The sequence below is a fragment of the Alligator mississippiensis genome, chromosome 3 (assembly GCF_030867095.1).
Source record: "Alligator mississippiensis isolate rAllMis1 chromosome 3, rAllMis1, whole genome shotgun sequence".
Lineage (NCBI taxonomy): Eukaryota > Metazoa > Chordata > Crocodylia > Alligatoridae > Alligator > Alligator mississippiensis.
In genome coordinates, this window is record NC_081826.1 from 96,570,840 (window position 1) to 96,598,639 (window position 27,800).

The window sequence follows — 27,800 nt, forward strand, 5'->3', positions numbered from 1 at the left end:
GTTCTCCATTTACCAAAAGGAAAAGCAAAGGAGAAATGAGTACAAATACGTATTTTAATGTCTGAAAAAATATTTTAATTGTTATGAAGAGGGAGTCTACTCTTTGAAATCCTCTCAAATAACATTAAATTGATTGATAGTGTCTCACAATTGTCTTTTTAGCAGGGTTAACCATTCTGAAGTGTTTATCTGTTTTTGCCAGAATCTATAACTCTTCTGTTCCAGCAAATGACTTAGCCTGCCTAGTGAAACAATGATTTTAGTACTACAAGGATTCAGACAGATGAACTTTATCCACCAGTCTGTTGTCTTATAACTTTTTTGTGACTCAGTTTTTTGGAATTATAACATATACAGACATACACCAAAATACTGGCTGTAAGTACAGATACATTAATGGCATTACTCTCTTCTTCTATTTGCCACAATAAAACAGGGAAGTATCCATTTCCAAAATATGCAAACCTCTGCTCTTTCATGCTGTTTGGCTTACTCTGATATATAGAGAATAGGACTAAATTTCCGGCTTGTAATTTAACCTGTAGAGAAACGGTTCTATACAAGACATGAAAAGGGAGTCTCTAACAAACTATGACCCAGAACAATATTAAAACACTATTTTGGGAAGTAAGTTTGGAAGTAACAACGTATTTATGCACAAGAACTTAAATACTGTTAAATGAGAATTTTTATCATTCTTTTTGATGGTCTCTTAGCAGGCTGTCTGCTTCCTTTTTTTGTGTGTGTGACTGCACATTGACACAGAGCATTTGAAATAATTAAACCTGTTTCAATGTAGCATAACTGCAAAATAATCAGAGTTATAAAAGATATGCTGAAGGATTTAGCTTGCTTGCAAATACTCTGCCCATCTAATTTTAACTTTCTAAGTGGGCTAGACATGCAACAATACTAGATGAAATAGGGATAGCTACATACATCATGGTGAGTTATGTACAAAGAGAGCAGACATTATGATTGTGTTCTTGTGTGCTGTGTCTTTAAGTAAAGGAGTATCACCACCTGTCTACTGGTGCAAGGCAGTGCTGCAAGTCAATCCTAAATAGTTTTCTAGGTCATGAACCACACATTGCACTCTATTAATTGATTCCACTTTACCTACATGCTTTGTTTGGTTTTCTCCTAAAACAGGAATCGTGCAGATTTAAAGCCCATTTTGTTCTCTGGACATGGGAAAATTTTAATCTATTTCAACAACACTGGCATACGCATTGCCATGTAAACCTCCAGAGATCCACATATTCCCTCTCATTGTCAACTTACCACAAGTTCTAAATCAGCTTCTACTGAAACAGAAGAAAAACTTGTAATTTCACTGAAACAGAATGGTTAATAATGCCCCAAAGTTTTTAGCCAGCTTAAGATCTCCCATACATTTTGGATGAAGTGTCTTACCAGATTGATATTTTTCTTGTTTTCCTTATAAAAATTTCCCAAATATTTTTTATTAAATACAAATAAAATACTTTTTCCAGACTACCCATAAAAGCAAAAAATATAATTGGGAAAGATATATGAAAAGGGTTGTTTGTTTGTTTTTTAAGATGCACATATATTTTAAGGCTTCACTGTAAAAACATTGATTATATCTATCTATTCAAATTCATATACTGGCACTCAACACCCCCATATACTAGTAGCTCCCGATAATTACAACAATTTCTCTCTATATTCATCCCTGACATTGAGTTCATCAAAATCACATCTTCCTTAGTGTTACTGCAATAACAACAAAAATAATTATTTACTTTGTAACTGGAAAATGCTTTAACCAAGGTCTGTAAAAGGATAACTAACAGTTCTTTCTGTTTTGACAATTTAAAGTTCACTGTAGCTTTTAAATTTTTCTGGCATATTTTACATATATCATTACTAATATAACCTTAACAATATAGCCTGGTCTGACTGTTACAGCATCAAAATTGTTTGATTATCATCTTAATTTTATGCCACCAGATTTGTATATTTAAATAAATAGTCATATTCATTATGCAACATTTTGCCTATCACACCATTAGTTTTAAACACCTTTCACACAGAAATCAATAGGAAGCACTGTTTCTTTTTGTTTAAATGAATTGTCCCATTGGATTGCCTTTATTTTATCAAAAAATTCTAACCTGTTTACCTTAATATTTTTCACAGGATAACGTCAAGTACCAATTGTGGCTGTACTCCAAGGTACTTCACCCCCCACCCCCCCAAACACACACTTTAAAAAAAAAAAAAAATAGACCACAGGATCCTAGGAGAACAGGGCTGGAAGGGAACTCATGACGTCATTTCATCCAGCCCCCTGCTCAAGGCAGGATCATCACTAAATCATCCCAGCCAAGTATCTAACCAGCTGTTGAAAATTTCCAGTGATGGAGAATCCAGAGTTTCTCTAGGTAGCCTCTTCCAATGCTTGACCACCCCTACAGCCAGAAAGTTCCTCCTAACTGCCAACCTAAATTCCCTCTGCTACAGCTTGAGGTCATGGCTCCCAGTCCTGTCCACTATGGTCAGTAAAGCCATCTCCATCCTCTCTTTAAGTTGCCCTTTTGGTATTTGAAGACATATCAAATTCTCCCTCAACCTTCTCCTCCAGACTTAATAACCCTATTTCCTTTAGCCTTTCCTCATACATCTTGCCTTCCAGACCCCCAATCATTTTTGTTGCTCTCTTCTGGACTCTTTATAATCTAGCCATAACCTTCTTCAAGGGGCCCAGAAGTGAACACTGTACTCCAGGTAAGGCCTTACCAATGCCAAATAGGCAGAAGAATCACTTCCCTTGATTTGTGACAGTGCTGTTAATTAAAACCAAGTACACTATTGCCCTTCTTTGCAAGAAAAACACACTGTTGATTCACGTTCAGCTTATGGTCTACTGTAACCCCAGTAATGTAACCATTAGATCCTTTTAACCACTGAAACAATGTCAACAAAAAAAGGAAGGCTTTTATCTTAATTTATCTGGTTAAGAACCTAAATGAATTATGTTAATTTATCTGGTCTACAAAAACTCAATTAAAAAAAAATATATATGCAGTAATTCTTGCTTTTGGTCTGGCTACCGAACTCCAAAAATTGACCTTTTCTCACCTTTTCAGAATGTACCCCCTTTATCCTGGTCAGAATTGAGAAGTGTAGGGTAAAAAAAAAAAAAAGGAAAATTAACAAAACTCATTAATGGAATTAAATAAAACAATTGGATAGAGATGAGCTAAAAATCGTGGTTTACATAGAGGCTGTGGTTTAAGGCTTTTGAGACAAAATGAAGCAATTAGCTTAAGACTGTAGTTATAATTAACCTCTTTAAAATGCTGAGGTCTGATAGCTGCAAAGAGGGAAATAGCATTCTGCATATTAGAAGCTCATATGAGTACTATACCAAACAATCAATTTATGCCAATTCCAAGATAGTGCATTAAAAATATGGGTTTTTTTCAATGCAAATACCACAAGCTCTGCTTCCTTTTGTTGATTTTTTAATATTAGTAATAAAAATAATAATAATAATACCCAGCAATAAAATCAGAACTTACTGGTCTTACTAAATGTAGCATTCTTTCTTAGAAAAATGTTATCTGTGAGGCGAGTTGGAAATCTTATGTACTTTAAGGAGTTCTCTTGTACCCCAGTCACTCATGTCAGATAATGCACAAATGTTGCCTTATTTCACAGGCCAGAAAAATACTATGGTAGATCAATAGCAAAACCTCAAGGCTGTGCCAGAGGTTTCATTTTATAAGCTTCTGTTTTCACACATGTGAGGTTCTTGTTTTTAATAGGCACTTAGATCCGTAATTCTCTAGGCTCAAAACAGAGATGAAATAAATGCTACTAAAAACAAATCAATCCTTTATCACCATGGGTTATCCTTTTTCCTTGAATATATTTGGAGTTACATGCAGAAATCAAAACATCAGCGTTTCTGTCCTGACCCCAACCCACTGATTGCACTAATCGTACCTGAGAGACAGAGCAAGGAAAATAAGTAGTTATATCAGTGCTTTCTTTCTTAAAGCGTCATCTTTCAACTGAAAACTTCTTATTCTAAAAAATACATAGCCCCCAACAGTTTGGGGCATCTGGTGTGTTATTTCCCCTATATTTTCCAGCCTATTTATACTGTAATATAGTATCATTAATGTCAGAAATCAGACAGATAAATTCCATGCCACAGTGGCAATGTGAGACAGTAAATCTATTTTGTTCAATAATCACGCAATAGTTGACTTCATATTCGGGGGATGGGAGAATAATTTGCTTCTTTACATGGTATTGCTGAGATGCGGCTAGAATAGAATGAGTTCTACTGCACTATCCTTTCAATACCAGAAGTATGGGTTAAAGTTGTAAGTCACACAGGTAAAAATCACTTTGGTATTCTAGTCACTATTTGTCCAAAATCCACTATGAGCTCTCTCTCTCAGTTTGAAATAAGTGACAACCTGTGGTCAAGGCACTTAGGATAACAAGAAGTGATACAATGCAGCCCTAGCAGGCTTTCATCTTCAAGAGCATAGCAGTCACAACTTTGAGACTTTAGCAGTAAAAACCTAACTTGATCTATTGCATCATGTATAATATCAAAACAATGTCCATTGCAAATATCCCTTTTCCACATCTCCAAAAAAAGTTTCAACCCAGAATCCAAAAAAACCTAGACCAGCTCTTAAATTTTAATTATTTATTGTTCTAAATATAATTCAACTGAGAATATCTCATGAAAATATCAATTTACATTTACGAAGATAACTACTACAGTACTTTAAAAAAGCAAACAACTATATACGTGCTAAGTGGACAACACAGTGCTGTGCACAGATTACCAACGTAGCTTTCATAGCAGGGCTGATTTGCTTAGACAAAGCACTTCACTCATGCAGCCATGCGGGGAACTCAGGTATCTCTGCATGGCTCTGCATTGTGCCGTATAGACATACCCTACAAAACAACAATCAAGGTAGCTAAACATGTATGAAACTAATCTTTTCAGAAATTAAGAGAATGGCAAGGAAAGATACTGTTGTAAGCAGCACTTGGTAGCAAGGCAATGTCATCAACTGCATGCTGCATTTTATAGTGTGATGTTAGGAGTGCATTTTTCTAGAATTATATCCCCCTTGTACTGTAAGTTTTCCTCTTTACAGTCCAAGGATGACATATAAAAGTTATTGTTGAAACAAAATATGTAAATACTCAAAAGATTTACATTTCAAAGAGTGATCAGTTTACCATCCTAGCTATTCTTACTGACTAGAAGTAAAACCACTCATTTGTCAGGAAGTCAGAGTCCAAAGCCTGCCTCGTCATCCTGAAGGGTGTACACACAAACATTTGGGAATGTTAACTATGGCCAGTCTGGAGAAAGAAGAGCAGTACATGCAGGCACTGCCAAGTTCTTTAAGAGGTGATCCCAATTTGAACAGGGATATGGCAAAAAGACAGGCTGCTCAACTGCACTCCTCTAGACCAGACCTCATGCCCTCCAGAATTTGGCTAAATTACCAGTGCCTTGTGCCCTACAGCACTGGGTACATATGCACCCCGTGAAGCAGGCATTAAACAAATAAACAAACAAACCCCACAAATCTGGTTGCACTTTCTATTCATATTCCATTAGCCAAATTCCCCCTCCCCCTTATCCCAGAAAGCCCAGACATAAGAGCACCAGGTCCCCTGCAGGTTTCAGGGCCAAAGGAAATGGAGACCAGCCCAGCATTGATTAGATGAGGCTCCCATATGGAGGTGCACCCCAACACACCAAACAGGGCATGCTTGGTGCCAGAACCTGAAACCACCACTTCCAGGCAAAGGAAAGCTGGCAGGCAGGGGGAAAGGCTTTCTGTCTGCCAAGCTGAAGAGCTGTATCCCAAGTGCACTACACTCCCTCCCCCGGTAGGGATTAATGCAAGTGGCCCCTGGAGAAGCTCAGGGGCGAGGCTTTGGGCCCAGCCCCAGTCAGGGAGCAGGGTGCTGGGCCTGGAGCCGCCTGTTTCCCTCAGCCCCAACCCAGCCCTCCCACGCCCCGGGTTTGCTCTCAGTCTAGTGCATGGGTGGGAACTAGATACACCTTGAGGGGGCTGCTCCCTGAGGGGGCTAGGGTTGTAGGAGGGGGGCAGCCTGGCTGCGCGCGGTCTGACACACATGCCTCCTGCTTGCACTTGGGGAGTTGCAGAAGAGGAGCTTCCCCCTCCCGGGCTGTGCAGCAGTGCTCCACAGCCCATCGTCCTTCGCAAGTGAGTGGAGGAGCTGCCAAGGCTGTCCAGTGCCTGGCTCCAAGCTCACCCCTTTGCTCTTTCCAACTGCACTTTTCCCTGTGCTCTGGGAAAGCAGAGGGAGCAGCACTGCCATGTCTCAAAACCACAGGACTTGCAGCCACTATCCCCCACTCAGCGGCAAGGGAGAAGATCCAGCTTTATTGGCCTCCTATGACCCCACTCTTGAGCATGAACATACTGGAGAGGGCAAGCCTTTCTCTCCCCTTTGTCCCTTATGATCACATAACTGGGGGAGGGGGAGTGCCTGCCTCTGCTCCACACTGAAGTTTAGGATGTAGAAAGCCCCATTGCTGCCAAGAGATTAACTATTCAGAAAAGGGAGAAAACCTGGTGTCTAACCTGAGTTCTCGACTCTCTGCAATACCACACACACTACCTTCTACACACATCCTGCTCATGCTTGCAATGGATGTATCCCTGCCTACAGACGGGGCCAGCTGTTGCGAGTGAAAATGCAGTGTAGTATTAAAGGGACCTTTGATAATACTTTAACTCTATGTATCTGTACACATGATCTATCTATCTTTCTATACACATATCTACCTACCTACAATCTATCTACACATTTAACCCGTCTGTCCTCCCCGCTAGGGCTGCCACAGTTCTGCCAGCTAGGGCTGCCCACTCTGGTCCCGCAGTTCCAATGAAACCCATAGCGCGGGTTTTGATACCTCGACTTGACAGCAACTCAATCCCAAGCCCCTTCTGGAGATTTCTAGCTCCAGATCTCCTGGTTGATTGATCCTCTTGCTTTTGGGACACTGAGGTCTCCGGTGTGAAACAGACAAACCTTCCCCAACACAGCTGTCACCGAGTCCAAGTTTGGTTTTCAAAGCCACGGAACCTGTCAGAGTGGCCAGCACTGCAGGTCTTGGTCCAAAAATAATACCACCCCCCTTTTCTTTTTTGTTTCCCCCATTGGATGGGTGCCTAGTAATAACGCCATGCAATCCTTGCCCACCAGGAAAACATCCTTGCTTCAAGCAAGGGAGAAAGCGGGCAACCCATCCACCCCTGTCACCCGCGTGGATGCCCCTGTTTGAAGGGCACAGCTGCACGGGAGCGACCTTCTCAACAGGCGCCAGGTTTGGAAACAAACAGAGCAAAAAGAGAGAAGAGAAAGGAATGTGGTATGAAGTGGCCACAACAGGACAGCGGCATCAGGGCATCTCACCCCTTTCCCTGGGGCTCCCCTGAGTGCCAGGCCTGGGGGGCGCCCAGCCACCAAAGCCTCCCCGCTCCCTGGGCACTGCAGGCTCGGACCCCAGCACAGGGCAGAGCCGGGGCAGAGGGGACAGGGTATGAGCGGGGTCTTCCCTCCACCCACCCTGTCCCTCTCCAGCACTTCAGGTGTCGGGGGCTCGGGTTCGGCGGCCCGCCAGGCTCAGCACCCGCTCCTTCCCTCCGAGGACCGGCCCCCGGGGCAGCAAAGGGACGGCGATGTTGTCCCCCGAGCTGAAGCCCCAGCGATCATCCCGCCCGGCAGCACGCACGTACCCGCGACCAGGCAGAGGGGCAGGAGCAGGCGGAAGATGAGCCCGCACACCACTTCTGTAGCCATTGCTCGGAGCGCCGGGAGGCAGGTCGAGGCGCCAACACAAAAGAGAGAGGCGGGCGGGCGGGGCAGGGGGGTCACGCCGGGCACCGCCTCATCTCGCGGCTAGGTCCAGCCTTGCCCGGCGCCGCGGCAGCGCAGCATGGTCCCTCAGCGGCCCCGCAGCATCTCCGCGGCGGCCCATGCGAGCGGCGGGCACCCCCGAGCCGGCGCAGTCATGCCCGGGGTATCCAGGGGAGAGGGGGAGGGGAAGGGCACGGCTCGGGACGCAGAAAGCCTGCCCGTGCCGCCGGGCTCCCAGCCCGTGCCCGCGCTTCTCCGCTCAATGAAAGTTTGCGAGGCGCCGCCCCCGCCAGCGGCCAGCCCGGCCCCGGCCCCGCCGCCGCCGCCCGCGCCAATAGCCCGGCCCCGCTCCGCCCCGCTTGGGCGGCGCCGGCCGCGGCCCCTCGCACGCAGCGAGCGCCAGGCCCCCCCGAGGGAAGGGAGAGGCTTTGCCCAGAGGGATGCCCGGGGGCGCAGCCGTGCCCTCAGCGCCCGCGCCACTTTTTAAACCTCCTCTTGGCTCCTCGCCCTCTTGTGAGGGAGCACGAAGATGTGTTAGGCTTCCCTTCCCACCCCGCTTCCTCGCCGCCCTGTGCGCAGCTCGGCCCTGCCACACCGACGCCGGCTGGGAACCAGCTCGAGAGATGGCCCCCATGTCCAAGCACTAACTTCCGAGCTGGCTGGCTCTTTCTGGTCCCTCTTTTTATGGGGTGATATTTCTTTTGCACGCACCGTGGGTCTACGTTTTTTGCGGGCCTCGCCAGCGAATTGCGGGGCAGTTATTTGGCCACACTTATTTTGCACGGTGACCAGTCTGCGTTTATGCTGCGCTTCACTTAGTCGTGTGATGATCGCGCTGCACTTGTGGCCGGTCTTACTTGGCGTGTGTGTGTGTGTGTGGTGGGTCTACATTTATTGTGCACTTCACCAGAGAGTTGCGTGATAATTAGGTAACCAATCTTATTTTACATGTGTAGTCTGCCTGCATTTATTGCACACTTCACTCAGTTCTGTGAGGATGGCATCACACTTGTGGCTAGCCTTACTTTGCCCATGTGGGGTGGGTCTATACTTATGGTGAGAATTGTGGGGTGATTATTTTGCACTTGTGACCCATCTTTGCACATGTAGCAGGTTTGCATTTGTTGGATGATTCACCAGATAATTGTGTGATAATTACTTTGCACTTGTGGCCAGTCTTGCTTTGTGCGTAGTGGGTCTCCACTGATTCACCAGTGAGTCACGCCATACGTGTAACATGTAGCAGGGGGTTTCAGGTTCTCCCACCATGTTCAGAAGGGAACACACTCTTGAAAAGACTGCTTCGATTGTTCTCAGTGGTGACTGATGCCAGAACAAGGAGCAATGGTCTCAGGTTGCAGCAAGGTAAGTTTAGGTTGGATATTAGGAAAAACTCTCTCACTAGGAGGGTGGTGAAGCACTGTAACAGGTTACCTAGACAGGTGGTGGAATCTCCACCCTTGGAGGTTTTTAAGGCCCAGCTTGACAAAGCCCTGGCTGGAATGATTTAATTGAGGATGGTCTGGCTTTGAGCAGGGGGTTGGACTAGCTGACCCCCTGAGGTCCCTTCCAGCCCCCATTTTCTATGATTGTATGTAAAGCATTTCAGAAATCATTACATCAACTACAAGGGTTTTAAAATGCTATATTTTAATGTTGAGAGCTAATCAGTACCTTTGTGCTGCAACTCCATCCTGACTTAAACATGTTTTAAAAATAATCATAGATTCTAGCATGATGTTGTCAGTTATACTTTTTTTTTGTAATTCATATAGGCAGGGGTCCCCTCAATCTTAGACAAATACTTGTCAGGCCACAATTACCTCTGCTCAGATCTTAAGCAGTCTTATTTTCACAACAGCCTGGTGTGCCTGAGGATATCCTATTATCCCTAATCTAAATACAACAAAAAGTTAAAGAAGAAAATTGAAACTGCGATCAGGCTTAAAAGTCAATTCCAAATACTGACTCCTGGCAAAGAACATTTTTATTGTGAGTTTGATGCTTGGTTTTTTTCTTGAAGCCCCAGGTCCCCAAATCCTATAACTACTTTTAGCTTAATTTTAAGGAATTTTCCGCCTTCATAGTTGCAGGGTGGGGAGCTTGCCAAATGTCCCAAACATGGACCAACAGGATTCAAAGCCAAGGCAAATAAAAAAAAAAAAATAACCCACAACTTATGGGGTCCAACTTATGATTTTTTGGGACTGGCCAACAAACCAGAGCATTTTGAAAGCTAAGGGCTCTGGACTTGTCTACACTAGATGCTCAAGGCATCTAAGGCAAGCCAATTCAAAACAAGACCTTGATATACATAAATTAAAGCTTATTAAACCCATGTGTGGAAGCTGGTCTTCAGATCATGGAAATGTATGCCTCTTACCAGGAAAAACAAAAAAAAAAGTCATCTAAGGTCAGTATGTAACTGAAGGACATTCTCCACAATGCATGTGTGTGTGAGAGGGAGGTAATTCAATACCTAGCCCTATTAGCCGAGTTGGTCATCTTCCCTATTGTCATACATGGGTATATATTGTAATACCTGTAATCCAAGGGGCATCCCCTCAGAAGGAAGAGTGTACTCCTTTCCTGAGGTCTATGTCATGGGACCATAGCCTTAATGCATGACCATATTCTCAGAAACCCTCCAGGCAGAAGAAGAATAGGAATAATTCATGCTAAATTGAAACAGATTCTTAGTGCAGCACCTTCTTCCCACATCTCCACCCATTTTCTAAACTAGGCTGAACCTTACCCAACTCCTGCATTAATAGTTTGGTAGGCCCCTTGTTTTCCTCCAAGCAGGTTTTTCACCCATGTAAACCCAGATCTCTTTTCTAGGAATGAATCACATCTGGAAAGTGAATTCTGAGATATCTGACATATCAGTTCAAAGCAAATTTATGAAATGTAGTTTGAGACTTCAGTGATTTAAACACCACCAATTAGTAGCATTAAAACGGCTAATTAAGTACATAATACAGCCTCTATTTCAGTCAACATTTGAGTCCTAATGGCTTTCAGGGCTACTTGATCAGACTATAAGGAAATTAAATGGCCTAACAAGCACTTTTTAAGTATTAGATATGAAACAAGACAAAACGAATAGATTATGAAACAAAAGGTTCTGGTTATGAATGTTGATATAGCATGCACATTTTGGCAGATGTGCTTTCACATATTGTTTGCTTCCTTAATCGGTTGATAAAGATCACAATGCTTTCATTATTTCTATATTTTGGTTACTTTATAAATTTTTTGTATCCTGAAGAGTTATTCTTCTAGTGTTTTGGAAATAAAGAACTCATTGCTTCAATTACAGTCCCTGCTCATTATTCACAGGGTATGAAATAGAGAGTTATAATGCATGCAGAGAAGGGTTTATTAACTCATGCAAGACAGCTAATCAAGAGCAGAATATGTGCAACTACAGTGCCACCTTTTGGTTAAAATTTCTTTTGTGTCAGTGTAATTTATTTCTCTTAACAGCTGCCAGGAATGAGCTATTTACATAGCATTTTGATGGGACAATGATTATCAGTGGAATGATAATTATCAGGAATTATCACAAACAAAATATTTATGAATACCTTACAATAAATATTTATTCTTTTTCTAGTTCAGCTGCTGCAGTAATTTTAGTGAATTTTATCTTGAAAACAGCAGAGAAGAAACACTCTAAACCAACAGGGAAGCAATAAAGTGCAGGACTATGACCAAAAGATGCAAAATGGAAAGAGGAGCTGAAGTAATAGAAAAAGTGCTTGAAAATAAAACTATATAAAGCTATCATAATAAAAAAAAACATTTATAGGAAGTAAAATGAATAACAGCAAAATGTAATTGTGATATAAAACAGTGGGATTCAGTATCCCCCTCTAAAAGATTCATGGTTCTGGAAAAGATCTGTGTAATTTACAGGGGAAGAAATAGACCAATGGATTTCTCTTTCCCTCACTGACTGTGGTGAAATTGCAAGACTGTACAAGTCATACTGTGTACAGTAAATGTGCTCATGGTGGACTGGAACACAGTGATCTGACCTCCCATCAAAATTTATTTCCTTTCCTTTCAACTCCCAAGATCTCAGATACCCTTGAAAAGTATTTTAACAGTACTTAGGCTAGGGATGCTTATGCAGGGTTTATAGACAAAGAATTAAAGTTAAATTAAAACATATTAATCTTTAAAACCCATAATGAAGACAGATTTCATACAATACACAACAAGGTCATATTCTGCCCTTTGGTTAATGCATGAAAGCCCACCAGAAATCACACTGGTCCAAAATTCATCCGAAAGGAAAATCAATTGCAATGAGTGTAACTCTAAAAGCCAGCAGGGTTGTTAGTAGTAACTGAGATTAGAATTCAGTTGTGTTCCTTGATTCTATTAAGCAGAATATGTTAAACAGAAATCCAGCTTTGAATTCTTTGTACTGGATTAGTCAATTGTTCAGTTATGTTCCTGTCTACCCCCCACTTCTTATCATCTTCAAGGCCATTTTACTTATAAGTCTGATGCCATGCAATCAGCATCCATAGATAAAAGATCAAGGATTTATATATAGATAAATACAGTTTGTTGTCAGCATTAAACTAGCTGACTCACCCCCCCCCCCCCCCCAAAAAAAATCCATTCAGGACATGAAAGCTGGTGAAGCATCACTACTACTATAAAGGCATATCAAGTCATTTTGGCTTTCTTATCCCCCACAGTGTGAAAGTCCTTCTTTGGGGGTGTGCTGGAAAGGCAAGGCCTTTGCTGTACCAGAAATGGCTAGTCATTTTGTTTCATCTACATAGTAGATAAATGGGAAACAAACTACCTCTAAAGAAACTGTTCCTTTCATTCTAAGGTCAGAATATAAAACATCCTTCTCTCTTCACCTGATCTGCAAGTCCTTCTCCACATCAACAATATTACTTGTACTGGCCTGCTATCACCTACAAAAAGCAGTCAACAACTATTTTGCTCTCCCAGGTACTTGGCCTGCCAATGTAGAGATAAACTATCGTGACAAACTGTTAGGCTAGACAAGAATCCTTTGGATTACATGACAGCCTCAGCAGAACAGCATCCTGAGAGGTCACATATTTTCCCATACTGATTAATCTTCCCCTTTGCACATTCATTCATCCATAATTTCACTATTCATTTTAACTTGCTCGGAAGTCTGCAAGCAGCTCAAGGAAAATTGTCCAAAATAAGACACAGAAGGCAGGATGTCATTGGTGACAATTGTTTTTTACCGCCTTCATTAAACAGATGGCAAACCTGATTGCTTGCTCCATAGCGTGTGATTTGAACTTTTTTTAACATTGTTAAAAATGTTTTAACATTGGTTAGCTGATATACAATCAAATGTCCAAGAAACAAATGTTTCTAGCTAACCACACTTAGGATTAAAACTAGCAACAAATGTCCATGTCCTATCCTTGCTAGAATGTACTATTTTGTTACCTAGAATGTAGCTGGTTAACAAGTATCAAACTCTTTCTCAAAGGAATTTAAAACTCTATGGAGAGGCATACTATGTGTGCTGAAGAGTCACAGAGCTTGTGATTCTAGACGACTTCAAACCACATTTTGTGGTAAAATCCAAACCTGATTAACTTTGTCTGCTGCTGGAAATGGAAGGATCAACTGTCCTCTGCCCCCAAATCAGGAATGAGAGTATAACAACAACAATTAGTATAGGTAATTAGTGAGACTGAGTTCTAGAGATTACTGCACAAGATTAAGGAGTTGGCACTCTTGAATTCTATTAACTATTAACAGCTTTCATCTCAGTTGTGAAGTTAAGTGAGTCTGTTAACTAGTGTGACTCAATTTACCTAACTATTTATAGGAATATTGTGAGGCTTAAATGATTTTGTAAAGCACATTAAGATTCATTAATGAATATTTCTATGTAATGATATAATAGATAATGTAGAAAATAAAGTCTTTTCATAGAACGATACCATTCATGTAAACCTGTTCTTTCTATAAGCAATCTTAGCAGTTATACATTACTCTGTTATATTTGCTCATTTCAAAGTAAGATAACTTATAGCATTTTTCAGTTACTGATTTGTTCCTTCTCAATCCCTCTCTGTGAAAGGAGAAATGCAGAGAACCTTCCACATTAACCATTCTAAGCAGTTTTAGATGTACAAACAGGGTTTGAAATATGGAAATGCTGACCCCCCCCCCATAAGCGATGAGAGCCCCCCCAAATCCCCTCACAGGAGACAAGACCTGAGGCAGCAGTGGCTCCTTCTGGCTGCCATTGCTGCAGACCCCCTCAAAGCCCGAGTGTATTTCGAAACCTGTGTATAAGGCAAATTATGCCATTAATTTTTAAGTACAACTCTACACTGGAAACAAGAATTGGGACTTCTACTTAAAATTTACAGCATGAGATGACTCCATGTAGCTATGAGGACCAGTGTTTCCCAACCAGTAAGTTATTATAACATACAACAGAGGTAGAATGAGACACTGAAAAATTCTACAACCGAAAGCAAAGACAGTTTCAGTTCCCAACTCCCCAGTCATTACTTTTCCAGGTCAAGTATTAACTGTCAATATCTTGAAAATGTATCAGTAAATTATACTGATTTATCACTGCCTTCACTGATACATTTTCATTGGAACATTTATACTATATTAAAAAGGCAAGTCAGATTTTTTTACTACTTTAACACAGCCATCCAGCTAAAGGCATTTTTTTTCTAATTAAACTGTAAATTAAATGTGCAAGTGTAAATTATCTGTTGAGAAGTATTCTTGTTTAGAGGTTTAAAAGGACATGAGACAAACTATCTTTGACTTCTAAGTCCAAATTCTGAGGTGAGCTGATATACCATAAATTACTGGTTCATGGAAATATGTGGATATAAGTAACTCTAAAGACATCAGCCAGATTTTGTTTACCTGCCTCACAATAAATCTTGATTTATTTTGTAGATTAGAGAGTGCCTAAGGATGTTAACTAAAGTAAGTGAGAAGCAGATATAACTCAATCCAAATCTTCACAACTATTTAAAGATCACACCTGAAACATTCATTATTTCATAATATTCTTCTAAATCTTAAAACACATTCTCAGTAAATTACTATGAACTACGTATACTAAAGAATGCACTTCTAGAAGAAAATAAGTTTATACAGATTTATATCCCAAGGATATAAGATTTATATCCCAAGGAATCTCCTACAGATTTATATCCCAAGGAACCTCCTGTAGTGGCAAAAGCTCCCAAAACGATCTCCACGAAAGGCTTCACTATGCAAATTTAATTCAGCTGAGAATCACTTCAAACTTTAAGGAGTCATGAGAGAAAACACTTCAGTTAGATTTCATAGACATTAGGGCTGGAAGGGACCTCGGAAGATCATTGAGTCCAGCCCCCCACCCCAAGGGCAGGAAGTCAGCTGGAGTCATAGGATCCCAGCAAGATAAGCATCCAATTTTCTCTTGAAGGTGTTCAATGTAGGTGCTTGAACCACCTCCGATGGCAGGCTATTCCAGACCTTGGGGCTCGGACAGTAAAGAAAGTCTTCCTTATGTCCAACCCGAAACGGTCTTGCAGTAGGTTAAAACCGTTCAACCTCGTCATCCCTTGCGGCACTCTGGTGACCAAATGCTCCCCCAGATACTGGTGGTCACCCCTGATAAACTTATAGGTGGCCATCAGATCACCCTGGAGCCTGCGCTTTTCCAGGCTAAAGAGCCTCATACATCTTAGCCTGTCATTGTAAGGTCTGTTTTCCTGACCTCTGATCATGCGTGTGGCTCTTCTCTGGACTCTCTCAAGCTTCTCCACATCCTTTTTGAATTGTGGGGCCCAAAACTGGACGCAGTACTCCAGCTGCGGCCTCACCAAGGCTAAGTACAAAGGGAGAATGACGTCCCGGGATTTGCTTGAGAAGCATCTGTAGATGCAAGCCAGCATTTTGGTCACTTTACTAGCTGCAGCATCTAATTGAAAGCTCATGTTCATCTTGTGGTCAATGATGACCCCCAAGTCTCTTTCATCTGTAGTACTAGCCAGCGTAGCACTGCTGAGCCTATAAGGATGTTGCAGGTTTTTCCTCCCAAGGTAGAGAACCTTTCATTTTTCAGTGTTCAACACCATCAGGTTCTCATCCACCCATTTGCTGAGCCTGTCCAGGTCACCCTGGATCGCCCTCCTGTCTTCGGGTGTGGACGCTTTGCCCCAAGGTTTGGTGTCATCAGCGAACTTGGCCATTCTGCTTCTGACTCCAATGTTCACATCATTAATGAAGATGTTGAACAATATGGGTCCAAGAACAGAGCTTTGGGGGACCCCACTGGTCACATGATGATTGACTTCCATCAATTACCACACTCTGGGTCCCACCATGGAGCCAATTTCCCAGCCAGCAGATCGTGGTGGGCCCAAGGCCACAATTGGCCAGTTTCACCAAGAGGTGATCATGGAATACCAGATCGAAGGCTTTTTTTAAGTCAAGATATATGACATCAATCTCTTCTCCCTTGTCCAGGTGATAGGTCACCTGGTCATAAAAGGAAATGAGATTGGTCAAGCAAGACCTACCCGCAACAAACCCATGCTGGCTCTCTCTCAGGATGTTGGCATCAGCCAGTCCATTAAGGATGGCCTCTTTGATAAATTTTTCTAAGATCTTCCCCAGGATAGAGGTCAGGCTGATCGGCCTGTAGTTTGCCGGATCCACTTTCCTCCCTTTCTTGAAGATAGGCACCACGTTGGCCTTCTTCCAGTCTTCGGGCACTTCACCAGAGCACCAGGAGTTCTCAAAGATCCATGCCAGGGGCCGGGCTATGATGCTCGCCAGCTCCTTGAGTAACCTGGGGTGTAGATTGTCAGGGCCAGGTGACTTGAAGGTATCCAACCTCTCAAGGTGTTCCTTCACAAGGTCAGCATTGATGGAGGGGAGGGGATCTCCCTCACCCGGACCTCCCTGTCCCATAGTGGGCATGGGCGTCCCATGGGACTGATGAAAAACCGATGCAAAGTACCCATTTAATAGGTTGGCTTTTTCCTGGGCATCAGTTGTCAGTTGTCCCATCTGGTTTAGCAGGGGTCCAATGTTGCCCTTGCTGTTCCTTTGGCTCCCCACATATCTTAAAAAGGATTTTTTATTGTCCTTGATACTCATAGCTAGTTAGAGCTCAGTTGCAGCCTTGGCTTTCCTGGTTTGCTCCCTGCAGGACCAGACCAGTCCAGAATATTCCTCCTTGGAGGTGAATCCCATCCTCCATCCTTTGTAGGCCTTTCTTTTTAGCCGCAGGAGGTCTGCTAGATCCCTGGAGAGCCAGGGGGACTGCTGTGCCCTCTTGCTGCCTTTCCTCTGAGATGGAATAGAATTAGCTTGTGCATTGAGGATCACTCCCTTGAGAAGCAACCACTCTTCCTGAACTCCCCTCCCCCTGGGGTCGTGGTCCCTTAGGGCCTCACTGACATGCCTCCTGACCTTGTCAAAGTCAGCTTTCCTGAAGTCAAGGACTTCAGTGTTGCTGACTGACTTGCCAGCTTTACGGCAGATAGTGAAAGTGATCAGCTCGTGGTCGCTGTCACCCAGCTTCCCATTGATCACTAGGTTGCCAGTTAGGTCATCCCCAGTAGCCAGTACCAGGCCGAGCAGCACTTTACCTCTCATGGCCTGTAGACTTCTTGAGTCAGGTAGAGGTCATCCATGCATGATAGGAAGCTTTGCAACCACTTGGATTTTGCTGAGTGATCCTCCCACAAGATGTCTGGGTAGTTAAAGTCACCCATGACAACCATGGTCCTGGAGCATGCAGCCTCAGCCAGTTCCTGGGTGAACTCCTGATCAGGCTCTTGACTTTGGGTGGGAGGTCTGTAGTAAACTCCCACTGCTGCATCTTCTGTGCCATGTTCCCCATGGATTTTAACCCAGAGGGTCTCCAGTCATCCACCCTGGTTGCCAATATCAGCTTGCAGGGACATGTAGCTTTCCTTAACGTAGAGAGCTACACCCCCACCCCTTTTATCAACTCGATCACTCCTGTACAGGGTATAGCCGTCTATACCCGTGGTCCAGTCACGGGTGGAGTCCTACCAGGTCTCTGTTATCCCTATGACATCGTAATTATTTGTGTTAAGCAGGAGGATGAGTTCCTTCTGCTTATTCCCCAAGCTCCTGGCATTTATGTACAGACAGGCAAGTGTCCCCTTGGGGGCTCTTGCCTTGCTCACAGATCGTACCAGGTTTCATAAATTCATAGATGTTAGGGTCAGAAGGGACCTCAATAGATCATCGAGTCCTACCCCCTGCATAGGCAGGAAAGAGTGCTGGGTCTAGATGACCCCAGCTAGATGCCTATCTAACCTTCTCTTGAAGACCCCCAGGGTAGGGGAGAGCACCACCTCCCTTGGGAGCCCGTTCCAGACCTTGGCCACTCGAACTGTCAAGAAGTTCTTCCTAATGTCCAGTCTAAATCTGATCTCTGCTAGCTTATGGCCATTATTTCTTGTAACCCCCAGGGGCACCTTGGTGAATAAAACCTCTCCGATTCCCTTCTGTGCCCCCGTGATGAACTTATAGGCAGCCACAAGGTCGCCTCTCAACCTTCTCTTGCGGAGGCTGAAGAGGTCCAGGTGCCTAGTCTCTCCTCATAGGGCTTGGCCTGCAAGCCCTTAACCATACGAGTGGCCCTTCTCTGGACCCTCTCCAAGTTATCCACATCCATCTTGAAGTGCGGCGCCCAAAATTACACGCATTATTCCAACTGCGGTCTGACCAGTGCCTGATAGAGGGGAAGTATCACCTCCTTGGATCTATTCGTCATGCATCTGCTGATGCACGATAAAGTGCCATTAGCTTTTCTGATGGCTTCCTCACACTGCCGACTCATGTTCATCTTGGAGTCCACTAGGACTCCAAGATCCCTTTTCCCGCTTCTGTTCCACCAAGCAGGTCATTTCCTAGGCAGTAGGTATGCTGGACATTTTTCCTCCCTAGGTGCAGCACTTTGCATTTCTCCTTGTTGAATTGCATTTTATTGTTTTCTGCCCATTTGTCCAACCTGTCCAGGTCTGTTTGGAGTTGTTCCTTGCCATCCGGTGTGTCCATTTCTCCCCACAGTTTTGTGTCATTTGCAAACTTGGACAGAGTACATTTACTCCCTCGTCTGAGTCGTTGATTAAGACATTGAAGAGTATCGGTCCAAGGACCGAGCACTGCGGGACCCCTTCCAGGTCAATACCGACCCATCCACTACGACTCTCTGGGTACAACCCTCTAGCCAATTCGCCACCCACCGGACTGTGTAGTCATCCAAGTCACAGCCTCTTAACTTGTTCACCAATATGGTATGGGATACCATATCGAAGGCCTTCCTGAAATCTATTTAAATGACGTCAACCCCTACTCCTGAGTCCAGGCGTTTTGTAACCCGGTCATAAAAAGAGACTAGATTAGTCAGGTATGATCTACCTGCTATGAACCCGTGCTGGTCTCCCCTCAGCATAATTTTTCCTGCCAGGCTCTCGCAAATGTGAGCCTTGATAATTTTTTCGAAGACTTTGGCAAGGATATAGGTGCGACTGACTGGCCTATAGATGCCTGGGTCCTTCTTCCTCCCCTTCTTGAAAATGGGGACCACATTGGCCCTTTTCCAGTCCTCCGGGACCTGGCCCATGCGCCATGAGTGTTCAAATATTCCTGCCAGTGGCTATGGAATGACGTCAGCCAGTGCCTTCAGTACCCTCGGATGGAGCTCATCCGGGCCTACCAACTTAAACACATCCAGTTCCTCCAAGTGACTCTGCACCATCTCAGGGTCTACACTTGGTAGTCTGGCACCCTGCTGCTGCCTCTCTACAATCCCAGTGAGAGACTTGTCTTGCCCCTCACTTAGGAACACTGAGGCAAAGAACTCATTTAGGAGTTCAGCCTTGTCCCCCCTGTCCATCACCAATTGCTTATGCCCATCTAGTAGGGGTCCTATTCCTTCTACCCCCTATATATCTAAAAAACAATTTTTTGTTATCCTTAACTTGGGATGCCATCCTCAGCTCCATGGTAGCTTTGGCCTGTCTAACTGCCTCCCTACAAGCGCAAGCAGAGGAGGTATACTCCTCTTTAGTAACCTTCCCCGTTTCTACTTTTTATATACCCCCCCTTTTTGCCCGTAGGCTGCTCTGGATTTCTCTGGTCAGCCAAAGAAGCCTCTTGGCCCCTTTCCCCCTTTTTCCCCACATCAGGATCGTCTCCCTCTGTGCCCGAAGGATCATTTCCTTAAGGCTCAGCCACCCTTCCTGGGCTCCCATCTCTTCAAAACTCCTACTCTGCAGTGCGTCCTTGACTAATCGCCTGAGTTCATTGAAATCAGCTTTCCTAAAGTCTAGCACTTTCACCCTACTAGTTACTTTACCCACTCGACGTCTTATGATGAGTTCTATTATTTGGTGATCACTGTCCCCCAGGTGACCACCGATCTGTAGGTCTCCTACCATGTCATCCCCTGTTGCCAATACCAGATCCAATAAGGCATTCCCCCTAGTGGGACCATGTACCTCCTGCGTCAGATGGAGGTCCTGTACACAGGATAGGAACCTGCGTGAACGGTGGGACTTTGCTGTCTGCGTCTCCCAGCAGATGTCTGGGTAGTTTAGGTCCCCCATGACTACTGCCTCCCTAGTTTTTATGGTCTCTGAGAGCTGCCTCAGGAGCCCCAAATCTATTTCTTCCCCTTGGTGTGGAGGTCTGTAGCAGACCCCTACCACCAAATCCCTTTCTCCTTGACCTCCATGTAACCTAACTGACAATCCTTCTACTTTCTCCTCCTCCGATTCCGTTTTGATAAGGGTCGATGTATATCGCTCATTGACATAGAGCGCAACCCCTCCCCCTGTCTTCCCCACTCTATCCTTTCTGTACAGCTTATAACCCTCAATGTGTACCGCCCAGTCATGGGAAGAATCCCACCAGGTTTCTGTTAGCCCTACTAAGTCATAGGTGTTTTCTGCAAGCAGGAGCGCTAGTTCATCCTGCTTGTTCCCCATGCTCCTAGCATTAGCGTATAGACACTTGAGCCCTGCGACTGGATCCTTTGTTGCCCACCGGCTCTGATGCCCAAAGGGCCCCTTATTGCTTACCTGCTTATTGCTTACCTGTGGTGTACTGCTGGCCGCCCCATGGATTGCAGGTTCCCAATGTTCTCCTTCTTCCGGCTGGGCTGTCCCTGTGGGTGCCACATAGTTTGGTGGTCCACGGCTTCCCCCGCCCTCATCTTCCCCTCCCCCCGACAAGTCTAGTTTAAAGCCCACTGGAGGAGATCCGCCAACCTAGAAGAGAACACAGGCTTACCTTTGGGGGACAGGTGAAGCCCATCCCAACTGAGCATGTCTCTCATCATGACGTACGGGTCATTGTCAAGGAAGCCAAAGCCTGCCGAAGTCGAAGGTCTGGGGCAAGGGTGGGCTCCCTTAAGTGCCTTGGCCTGCTGGCTTTGCAAGGGTTGCTTAGCAGGCCAGCAGTGGCGGTAGTCCCCCCGTCCCCCAGTGGGCTTAGTTTAAAGCCCAGTGGAGCAGGTCAGCCAGTCTGGCTAAGAAGAGCTTCCTCCCCAGCAGAGAGAGGTGGAGGCTCTCTCTTCCCAGGAGCTCCCTGCCTCTCTCGCCAAAGAGCAGACTGTGGTCATGGAAGCCAAAGCCTTCCCGATGACACCAGCACCACAGTCTTTGGTTCACTACCTGGATCCTCCTCTCCCTTCTCAGCCCATACGCCAAGACTGGGAGGATCAAAGAGAACACCACTTGTGCCCCCAGACCCTTTAGCCCCACTCCCAAATCCCTGTAGCGCCTCATGACCCGGCTGGCAGAGCTCCGAGCCGTGTCATTGGTGCCCACATGAATAAGGGGCATGGGATAGTGGTCTGGAGGAGCTTAGGGATCTTCTCCGTAATGTCTCAGATGTGGGCCCCTGGGAAGCAAGAGACTTCCCGGGCTAAGGGGTCAGGGCAGCAGATTCCTCACTCAGTCCCCCTCAGGATGGAGTCTCCCACAACAAACACTTTGCATTTTGTCTTGGGGAGAGCGGGGGCGATAGCTGCAGTTGAGCCTGTGTTGCCTGCAGGAACTGGCTCTGCTGGGGCTGCAAGAGGTTCGTATCTGTTGCTAAGCTCTGGCGGGGCCGGGGCCTTGGTTCAGTGGGCCTTAGGGCCCTTGACCACCTTGGTCCATCCCCTTGACTGGACAGACAGATATGTGCAAGTTGTATAGCAAGCATACAAGTGTATAGCAAGCATATTCTTAGAAGGTCTCTAGCAGCTGAGAGAAATAACAGAATATAAGTAGTACCATTCAGATGTATAATGCACCTTCCATCTCACCCTGATATTCCCTCAGTGAAATCCCAAATGGGGCCCCCTGCAAAAATCTTAAATACACTCAGTTTTGAGTTATGATCTAACAAGCATTTGATCTTTTTTCTAAGAGCCAAAGAATAGAGCATATCATTTAATATAACAGTACCTGGAGATGAAAATGCTGAGAAAAATGGCTTACAAAACTGAAGATAGTATTTAATATTACCCCATGTATGTACTTAATGCTCAGATTTTTAAAAAGCATTGGAACCACAATTTTAAAAATGGATAGCAATCAGAGAGTCATGATCCTTCACATCCATTAGAAAAGACACTTACTAGAAAGACAATAATAAAGGTTAGACAGCCCCTGCAGGAGAGACAGATTACAATCCATAATGTATCTGCAGGTCTCTCTCTCACCCCATCACGCTACAAAACTAAGAGTCTAATGATGAAACACTAGTACATTTGATGTGCATTTTAGGTGAAATTGTTGGCTTGACACTAGTTAATTATAAAAAGGTATCAACTGTGCAATTAAACTACATGGTTCCAAACAGCCCTGAATACACAAACACTAAGCAGAAAATCAGCTATGCAACAGGACTGGAATAAAAACATAAAACATTAACTTGGCTTCCCTTTTCAGCTGTCTTGATTATATGAGTTAATCTTGCTCCAGTAGCCAGAGGAGGGACAGGCCTTCATATCACAAAAGCACCATCATAATTCACGCTAATTTGCACCTTTGTTGGCAGCCTCAGCATAACGAAAAAAGTCAGATTGAGCATATCCAAAAACCTGAACAGAAAGCAGAACTCTCCAAAGAGCAATATAGTAGGAAAATAATAGATTTATTACCCAAGTGAAAAAGCAGACATCATTGCATACACCTATGTTTCAGCCAAAAATCCTTTTTACAACAGAATCTGAGCAAATCAAGGGAATTACTAACTCCTCTAGGTCACTAGTTCAAATCCAGCCTAGGTTAACTGTGGCTGAAACTCATTGTTACCTGACAACTGTCCACTGACCTGTGACAATGAACTGATGATCTCAGTGCAACTGTTAGTGGGCTGGTATTCTTGTTACAAATTACACTTTTCTGGTTGATGCAGAGAGGATAGAGATTTAATCTTTAAGAAAGGGAATTAAACTCATCAAATCCAGCAACTACCACCAATTTTGCTCCTTTCCTTTGCCACCAGCCTCTACAAGTAACTAATTTTCCAGCACAATGATCAGAGCTGAAATTGAATTGCAATGTTGGAAATTAACCATCCCTGTGAGATGGAAGGGGCAGTTTACACATATTGTCAGAAAATGTTGACGAACATACAAATGTCAATTTACATTCTGAAGGTGATTGCTGCAATCAGATAGACTACAACTGGTGTTTTAATTATTAAAATACTGCAGCAATAAAGAAGTGTAGCTAAATTTGGGAAAGGCTTTAAGCTGAACCCTTTCCTAACATTCTGATAAACTGACATCCATTGGTTGTGACCCCTGATAGTAACTTATACCCTTGCCGACAGCATAGAGGGGACTTCCACAGGTGACTAGAGTGCATGTCCAGGATTGCCCCAGTCTGAGCAGCAGCAGGTACCTAGCCCCAAACCTACACCTCCTCAGGAACAAGAACTAGGTATCCTCCTTAGGGCCTGGTTGGCATTCTCAAAGCACACCTACCACACACCCACGTAACTCACACCCTTCAAAAAATGGAATTGTGGCCACTTCATTTTAAAAGCTCAAAAAAAGGAGAAGCAACTGGTGGTAGTGTTCCTGGACTCCCTTGGCGCAAGCTCCTATGGCGCACCCCCATGGCTGGGAGCCTGGATCAGCTGACAGGGCTCCCAGCCACAGAATACCTTTGTGACTGGTTCCTCTCACACCATTAATTGAACATGTGGCTGGGCTGGGGCTCCCAGGCCCAGGGAGTCCCAGCCCAGCCACATGTTCAATTAATGGTGTGATAGGAACCAGCCACAAAGGTATTACACATTTTTTGTGTAATACCTTTGGGCTCCTACACACATGCAAGTAGCTTGTTGGAAATCCAGCGCACTGAAGCAGACTTGATTAGTCGAGTCTGTGTCTGCTGGAGCACGGAAACGGACGTGCTCTGGCAGTCTCACGCGTCACGTGGATCAGCATCACTTCATATCTTCACACTGACAAAATGATGGTGGTGTGCTTTGAAATAAAACATGTCCAATGAGCTTTAGTTCAAAGTTCCCCACCACCAGTTTTCCAGTGCAGGGATGCGTGGCAACATGACATGCAGGTGTTTTTAATTAGCACAGCTTGCTAATTAAAGTGCCCAGCACCATGCTGAAAGCACATGTAAAAATGCCCTCTGTGGTTTATTCCTTGTTTTATCATGCCATTAATTGCATTAACATGTGGCAGGGTAACAACTTAAGATGTGATTAACTGGTTAATCACATATTAAGTATAATATGTGCCACAGGCCTCAGACACACACACACAGCTCAATGTTTCCTGGAGGTAGGTCTAGATGGCTCTGCACTCAGCATGCATGTCTTTTAGTTTACTATTCTGAAAAGCCTGACTTGTAGGCTCCTAGGTCTTTTATTGGATCTAGACCCAAGTGTCTACATTTTTCTTTTTTAATCACATTTTTGGACACAAGTGTTCCAAGAGATCTCTGAAAAAGCCTCAGGTTGCATTTACTAAATATTAATGGAATTGGATGTTGAGTAGCTTCTAAGATTATATTTGATAGATGTGATACTATTATTCCATAAAGAAGAACCAACTTGAACTCAAAAGATGATAAAGAGGTTATCATGGACCAATTGGCTTAAAAATGTACATGTCTGTTTCATTTGAGGAGGAAAACAACTGATTGTGCAAGACTGAAAATAAGATAATTCTGAGAGACAAAAACTATTTCAGAAAAGTCCTTATTAGGAGAAACAAACCAGTGGAAGCCATGACCAAGTAATTACTAGGTCAACAAAACAGCACCCTAAATATGAATTTTTGTGGACAGCAAGGATTAATGGCTACATCACAATCCAAATATGCAAGGGAGCTCTGATTTCATTATCAAAGGACAGGTTACTTGGAGTTCAAGCCTGTGTCATACTGAGTGCTTTCTGCAAGGTGCCAATACTCACGTCAGTTGTTCAAGTTTATGTGGAGACAATTCCATTGAGTATAATGGAACTGTCAATCACTCATTCAAAGAAAGTGTTTATCTTCAAAGGAGATAAAGGGGCTCAAAAGCATGAAATTCATTATTTTTACCAACAGGAATGATTTAGGTTATTGTGATTGTAGATTATTGTGACCCATCTTCATGTTATCAATAAGCAGTTAGCCTCTGGAAGGTTTTTTTTATTATTATTTTTTGCAGAAAGGCTGCCAGAATCCAGGCAATGCCCCCACCCCACCATGAATGAAACAGTGCTGAGAAGCATATGACATACTAAGCAGCTGTATACTCTGTGAAACCCTGCAAATATGTAAATGTTGGCAACTTGTCAGCAATGGATTGCTTCTTCCATTTGTTGCATGTCATTTACATGCTAGATGCATTGTAAAATCTAAGTAGCATAGCCTGAGACTGCACTCCTCTCTACTCTCTTGGGGCTTTCTAGTGCTGCTGTCAGTGTTTGCATTCTTTCAATGCAACTCTCATTGACTTAAGTGATTGTTCAGTCACATACATGAACACAGACTGGAATTGGAGTTGCCTCTACAGAGAGGTTCTGTATCTCCCCTTCTCTTTGTTCATCCTTACAGGACTAGTCATAGTCCCACCTTGTGTGTATACTATGTAGAAATCAGTTCATCTGCTATGGAAGTAGAACATGTCTACTCTTTAACAGGTAGGGAGGGCCATGTGAATGTACATTCACATGGCCATCAGGCAGCCTGGAGAGCAGCTCCCATAGGTAAGTGGGGTTGGGATTGAAGCCCCCATAGGGAAGGAGTTGGGCAGGGCTGGGGCTGCTGCCCAGCCGGGGGGTGCGTGGGGTGCCCCTGGGAGCGTGTGCAGTGGAGGGAACTGGCCCTTCCCCACTCCCCGAGCCTGCAGCAGGCAGCAGGGGAAGAACCAGGCTCCACTCAGCTGCAGCAGCCGCTGCCTCCTGCCAGGGGCAGGGGGTTGTGAACCTGGGTCCCTGGCCCCATAGCCTGGGCAGCTGAGGGCCCCCTCTGGTGGGGCAGGGGGCTGGTGGAGGAAAGTGAGGAGCACCAGAAGGGGGGGAGGGGGGCGAGTGAGAGGTCTTTCATTTTAATCATGGATTTTGTGATTTTTTTTTTTTTGTCAGAGAATTTGCGATTTTAATCAGGGAAAACTAGGATCCCTGGCCATTAACAATCAGAATATGGTAGCTTTATAATCACAAAGTTAATATATCCATCCCCATCTTAATTCAGAGCTCTTACCTGAATACTTTTAATGGCTATTAAAAACAGTAATGCTTTTAAACATTGTGAACACTGCTCAGCTGCACCATAAGTAGGGTATACTTAGTGAAGCATAGTATTTTGAATTCAGCAGTAGAATTTGTGGACTCTGGTGCATACTATAGAAAACAGGAATGTTCCACAGTCATTTGCAGTTTTCCCAGGGCTTAAATCCATTCTTCAGATATCTAAGAAAAGGAACTGTTTTCTAGAGAAGAGACAGTTCATGGTACCAGTTCAGGTACACTGGAAGACGGACAGCAGAAGGGCCAGAAATAGTTGCAGTCCTCCTCCTCCTCCTGTACATCTGATTTATCTTCTTAAAGACCTGTTAAGCTAGGTCACCTGTTATGGGAGCACAATATACTGTCTTCTGGGTGGTGCGGTGTGTTCTTTAGTACATGTGTAAGCTACAGGTGGGATAGCGATACCAATGCCACAATCTCTTCTGGAACACCCCTTGAGGTGATACAACTGCAGATTCATACTCAGAGCTTTATTTAAATATCAACCAAAGCTAGCTACAGACTGATACCAACCACCTGGGCAATAGGAGATCTGAGTGGGATGTTTAAGGCAATAATTTTTATCTGCCAGAGTTCAAACTTCAAGTTAAAAGCTTGGTGCATTGGTGCTAAATGGAGATTCATTATTTTAAGGCACAAAGGCTTATAAACTGTATGCATGCCATAGTTGCAAATGCAGTGTTACAGTTATATACTTGCAGCATTTTTTACCCTAAGAACTGCTACTCCAGATTACATGTAGAGCCAGAACAATTTAGCCTTGACATCACTAGTAATTTTAAGATGGAAATGGTTTTACCTCCCTTAGAGAATTGTTCCCAATATTTTTAAGTAACCATCATTTCCTGTACAATACTGTTTATGGTGCTGGCTTTCAACTTGTTGGTGTTTTTATCACAGAGTTTGCAGTTGCTCTTTGTACATGCTTCTTTGAAAAGCTCACTTCAACTAAATTTGCTTCATGCTTCTTGTAGGTGTATGAATTCCTATTAGAGTCTGTCAGAATAATTTTATCCTATTTGCATGGATGTTGCCAATAAGGTTATAAGCATTTTGGGGACCATTCTAAGAAAGATATAATGCCAAAA

General features: G+C 44.0%; 1 protein-coding gene across 5 annotated transcripts in view; it reads right to left on the minus strand.

Moving 5' to 3' along the window:
• The window catches only part of PIEZO2 (piezo type mechanosensitive ion channel component 2), a 537,727-nt gene extending 529,560 nt beyond the window's left edge, over window positions 1-8,167 (minus strand). For all 5 annotated transcript variants that reach the window (XM_019490413.2, XM_019490411.2, XM_059724250.1 and 2 more), the window contains exon 1: window positions 7,791-8,167. In XM_019490413.2, the coding sequence (XP_019345958.2) occupies window positions 7,791-7,854 (64 nt within the window). In that variant the 5' untranslated portion in view covers window positions 7,855-8,167. The remainder of the gene's footprint in view (window positions 1-7,790) is intronic.
• Between the last annotated feature and the right edge of the window lie 19,633 nt (window positions 8,168-27,800).